General features: G+C 54.5%; 1 protein-coding gene across 1 annotated transcript in view; it reads right to left on the bottom strand.

The window, feature by feature from the left end:
- BAP1 (BRCA1 associated protein-1 (ubiquitin carboxy-terminal hydrolase)) overlaps positions 1 to 5,067 on the bottom strand; it is a 9,069-nt gene that overhangs the window by 2,702 nt on the left and 1,300 nt on the right. The window contains exons 5-13 of the mRNA XM_009995829.1: positions 4,852 to 4,971; positions 4,286 to 4,347; positions 4,060 to 4,202; positions 3,145 to 3,223; positions 2,307 to 2,430; positions 1,848 to 1,965; positions 1,298 to 1,485; positions 826 to 959; positions 19 to 221 (exon numbers count right to left, since the gene is read on the bottom strand). Coding sequence (XP_009994131.1) covers positions 19 to 221; positions 826 to 959; positions 1,298 to 1,485; positions 1,848 to 1,965; positions 2,307 to 2,430; positions 3,145 to 3,223; positions 4,060 to 4,202; positions 4,286 to 4,347; positions 4,852 to 4,971 — 1,171 coding nt within the window. The remainder of the gene's footprint in view (positions 1 to 18; positions 222 to 825; positions 960 to 1,297; positions 1,486 to 1,847; positions 1,966 to 2,306; positions 2,431 to 3,144; positions 3,224 to 4,059; positions 4,203 to 4,285; positions 4,348 to 4,851; positions 4,972 to 5,067) is intronic.

The following is a 5,067-nucleotide window of genomic DNA, read 5'->3' as shown; positions in this document are numbered from 1 at the left end:
TGCTCTCCCTGCTGGGGGTGGGAGAGGGCTGGGAGTGGGTGACCACTGCCACAGCGGTGCCCCCGCCGCTCGTCTTGATGGACAGGGGAATGGAAAGATCCTTTTGAGATTCCTTCAGCTTCTCAGCTAGGACGTTGATGGTGTTGGGCTGGAGGACAGAGAGCTGGCCATCTGCAGCCCCGGCCACGTGCTCTTGCTTTGCCTGCCCTTTCCTTTTGTACCTGCCCAGGAACACAGCAGGGAAGGTGAGCAGCTGGTGGAAGGAGGTGCTGCCAGCTCCATGCTCAGCACTCCAGGCTGTCTGCTGGGATGAAGCAGCTCCTGAAACATTTCTAGGTCACCCCCACTGACACCAGCCTCTCTGGCAGCTCCCCAACACCACTGAATCGCTCAGCTGCAGGTACCTCTACACAGCCAGGGGATGCAAGGGGCAGCGTACCCCTGCTCTTATTCCAGAAGCCCCAAAAGCACCCTCACTGTGACCCCACCCTCTGACCTTCACAGCAATCTGAGCACACCAACACTGTCATCAGGAGCTGACCTGGCAAGTGGCACTGGGCAACTACAGTGCCCCAAAGCCTGCTGCAAATACACAGCTATACTCATGGCAGCCAAAATTCAGCATCAATGGTGAAGAGCTACAGAAAGGCTTTGCAAAATCCAGCGACTGAAGAGTAAAGCAGCAGGTGGAGAACAGCCCTTGTTGCACACACTGGTGCAGGCTCTAACACAACTATCGCTGCTGAGGAAGGGAATCTGGGAGTAGCTGATGGTGATTCTGCAAATGTCATCTCCCTGCCCCCCACCCTCAACTCAAACTGTCACCTAATGGCTGAGTTGGTGTTACGAACATCCTCCTCCTCATCATCATCGTAGTCATCCTCATCGTCCGAGTACTGCTGGTGCTGTCGGACTGGGACCCGGCTGCGCCCCACTCCTGCTGCAAGGTCTTCCTCCTCCTGCAAAACATGGATGCTGATGGCCAGCTGGCAGCAGGGTGAGCAGGAAGAGCTCAGTGGACATGTCCTTGGTCTAGCCAAGCACTGGGGCTTGCCCCTTTTGAGAGATGGAGGACTCCTCCCTGCGCTTGCTCAGTTGACCCACATTAATGCTGGTGTCTTGCCAGGTCAGCCTTTACCCTCTCACCTCCCAGCCTGGTTTAGCACCAGGGAAGGCAGGCTGGGAGGCAGAGGAAGGGCTCGGACAGGCTGACAGACGTACAGAAAGAAGGGAAGGACTGGAAGTGAAAAATCTCAGCTCAAGTCAGGCACGCTGCTGGCCTGGAGCTCCAGCCTACCTGCATGGGGGACTTGGCATAGTTGTGATTATCCAGGAAGGCTGGCAGCCTCTGCACGATGGGGTTGGGGTTGGCTGGAGGTGCCCCGTTGACATTGCTCACTGATGTCTTGGCCACCGGTTTGGACTTGCTAGGTGGGCTCTGCGTGGCCATGGGTTGGCCCTGGTTGGTGGGCTCATCAGTGCCATCTGCCATACAAGCACAGTGCAGCCTTTCACAACCAGCACCCTCACTTTTCACTCAGTGTCCTCTGCCACCCCTTGCCCTGCCCATGCAGCAGGAGAGCTCCACCAGACCATCGCACCCCCTTCCCATTCCACCTCCAGCTGTCACCAGTATCCCCAAGCTCAAGCTCTCCCATTTTCAAGCTCTGAGTCACTCCAACACCTCTCCCAAGCACAGAGGCATCTACCACACCTCAGCACAGTGTGCACAGGGCTGGGTTTGGAGAAAAGAAAGCGAAGCCTCCAGCTACCAATCAGCCAGCTGTGGTCACCAGCCTGAAGCACACAGCAGGCCAGGCTGGCAACACCACAACAACGAGTGGTACCTGCATGGGAGCTCTCTGGAGCCACGGTCTTGCTGCTGGCTGGCTTTGCCTCTTCGGGAGGCTGAGCCTCCTGAGACTTCTGGGTCTGGATCAGCTCAGGCTGAGTTACTCGGATAAGCTTGAAAGAAAATGACAGGCAGAAACTGAGTGCTGGACCAGGGTGACCCAAACCATATCCCTCCCAAATGAGAACTGCAGAACTTGTGTGGGTGAGCCAACCACCAAGCACCCACATGTACAATCAACTGACAATCAACGGCATGGATAACAGCCTCCCAGGAAAGCAGCAAAAGGCCAAGCTGTGAGGTTAGTTGTCTCCTCTTTCCAGAAAACACTTCTGAAGGTCAAAAAAACCAAACCCCGTAAATCCAGGGCCCTCCACAGCACAGGGAGAAGCCCTGAAAACCGAGGCTATTCCCACCCCAGGCTTGCACTCCCTCAGGCCTTGGGCTGTCCTACCTGCTGCAGGGCCTCCAGCACAGTCTGGCGGTTCATCTTCAGGATGTGCAGTTTGGACTCATACTTCATCCTCCGATCAGGCACCACGGCCATCAGGTTGAAGCGGATGTCATGGTACGGCTCCCTGGGGAAGGGACAGGGGATGTCAGCCAGGAGCTGGTGGAAAGCCCATCTCCCAGCAAAGCGGGGTCAGCAGCTGCAGTCATATCCTGCACACCTCCTGCAGGCTCCTTCCAGGCAGTACCTCTCCCATCTGGCATTTAATGCCAACACACAGGAGGGTTTTCCCTCCAAAGCAAGACAAAGTGGCTGAAGAAGCAGAGCAAGGTTGCTTCAGCCACAACACAAAACACCCTTCACAGAGTCACAAGTTGGTTGAAGTGGGAAAGGACCTGTGGAGGTCATCTGCTCCAAGCCCCTGCTCCAGCAAGGTCTCCCAGAGCTGGTTGCCCAGGACCATGTCCAGATGGCCTTTGAGTATCCCCAAGGATTTAGACTCCACAACTTCTCTGGGCAGTCTGTGCCAGCACTTTGTCACCCTCACACCCAAGCATGTAAACCCTCACACCCAGCTCAGGACCAGCAGCACTATTCCTTCTCCTGTGGACCTAATCCGGCCACTTTCAGGGACTGCATCACAGACAGCGTGCAGCTTCTCTCTGGGATCTGAAGGCAGGCAAGTTGCAGGCAAATTACAGACAAGGAGGCAGTGCACCTGCACCTCTCCCCAAGCAATATTCTTCACCCCCACTTCCACAGCTTGTTGCAGTCCACAAGTAGAAATAATCAAGGGAGAAGCAGCGATGGGCGAAGGCTGCAGCAGAGCCCGGGACGTTACCCTGCGGTGGCCAAGCCGATGCGCTCCATGATGACCCTTCTGGCTTTGTCCGTCCATTCTTCATCGTCAGCCCACGGACCTGGGATAACAAGACAGGGCTGGGCTTAGCAAAGCTAAGGCTTCTGCTTCAGACTCACAGAGCAGACCCTGCTGTCCCCACAAGAGGCAATCTCATGGCTCCCTCACACACCAGGAGGAAGTCAAGAAGAGGCCCAGGATGGAGAAGGACCAGGCTGTCAGCCCCTATGTGAAACCCCCTGCCTCTGCCTTCCAAATGAAAATGTGAGATCTCTGCAGGGCAGAAAGTTGCATTTTGAATCCTAGAGACCACAAGCAATTTACAGGCCTCGGAGTCACAAAGTCCAAGGAAATCCCAGCTCCTGCTGGGATCCACCTGCCACTGGACTTAAGTAACCCAAGTACATGAAGTGGGTACCTTACCAAAGGGCCTAACTGACAGACAAGGAGTTCCAGCAGGGATAAATAAGCGTCTAAAAGACAGAACTGACTGCTCAAGTTGTATGAGAAGGGAGTAACCTGAGCAGCCTGCTGGGATCTGTGCTGGGGCCTTGTCCCTCAGCACACAGTGTAGAGTAAGGAGACAAATTCTGCTTGGGATACCAGGTTATTTCAGGGCTGCAGAAGGAACTGGCGACCCTGAGCAACTGGGGAGAAAACAGCAAGGCTGGAAAAAGCAATGCAATGAGTTTAGAAATAATTGCCTTCTAGCCACAGTTGCCAGCACACAGGCTCCAAAATGAGCTGTCAAAACTCACAACAAATCTTGGAGCCACTGCAGTTATTCTCCACAAACAGCAGCCAATGCTTAGGGGCCATGAAAAAAAAGACACACATTTGGACATACTGGGGTGTTTACTCAACTGTGTCAGTGAGTGGGGATAGATGGGCTCTTACCATGGTCAATGGGATAGACCTTCAGCCCATCCAGCTCAAACAGCCTTCCCTTGATGGGGACATAACTGACAAAATGAAAAGCCTCCATGGTTCGCACAGCGCTGATACCGTTCTGCTTTTCCGGCAAGTGTCGCGGCTCCGGCCTGCCAGGGCAAGAGAGGTGAGAGATCAGTGGAGGGTCTGTCTCCTCCAGCCAAAGGGAGCTGTGAGACACCCCCTGGCTCACCTGGCATGGCTGTTGTGGGCCTTGGCCAGCTCTGGGGCGTTGCCGATGGCATAGCCTTTACTCTGCATTGAAGAGCAAAAGAGGAAAACCACTGAGAAGTGACAGGAAACAAACAAAATGCCTCACCCACCAGCTCCCCTCTCCTTCCATCCACACATAGGGCTGGGAGAGCAACTTTCAGGCACACCCTCTGTTCTGCTGACATTTAGATACAACCCAAGATGAAAAGAACACACAATTTCTTCTAAAGAAATTGTAGTTAGAGAGAAACATAGACTTAACGCAGGTCTGAAGGTGGGAGAAAGGACTTTCCATCACATACTTAAGAGTGCATCTGGGCTAGGGAAGAACAGGAGAGAAGGCTTGAAGCTGTGTCCAGTATAAGGGGACCAAGGCTCTTAGCGAGGCAAGGTAGGAAGAGGAGAGAGAAGAGGCAATAGTGGTGTAGCACACAGCCAGGAGGGGCTGGAAAGGAGCCAGCTCGTTGGAGCACCATCCTGAGAGGGGAGCGAGAGGCCGATTCCCCGGGTGCCACCCGTGCACAGCCCCAAATGCCCCACCCCTACCTCAGGGCTGAATCCTTTGGTGAAATCCTTCATGCGGCTCAGTGTGGGGCCCAGGTCGACATTGTTGCAGTTGAGGAGGACACTCAGCAGGGCATGGGTGGCACAGGAATTGGGTATCAGCTGTAGGGTGACACAAGGACCATTTTAATCAGCAGGACGAAGGGAACCCTTCAACAACCACTCAGAGTCAACAATAACCAACTGACAAGCACTGAT

This window comes from Chaetura pelagica, unplaced genomic scaffold (assembly GCF_000747805.2).
Source record: "Chaetura pelagica isolate M959 unplaced genomic scaffold, ChaPel_1.0 scaffold114, whole genome shotgun sequence".
Lineage (NCBI taxonomy): Eukaryota > Metazoa > Chordata > Aves > Apodiformes > Apodidae > Chaetura > Chaetura pelagica.
This window is presented reverse-complemented; position numbering and strand designations above follow the sequence as displayed.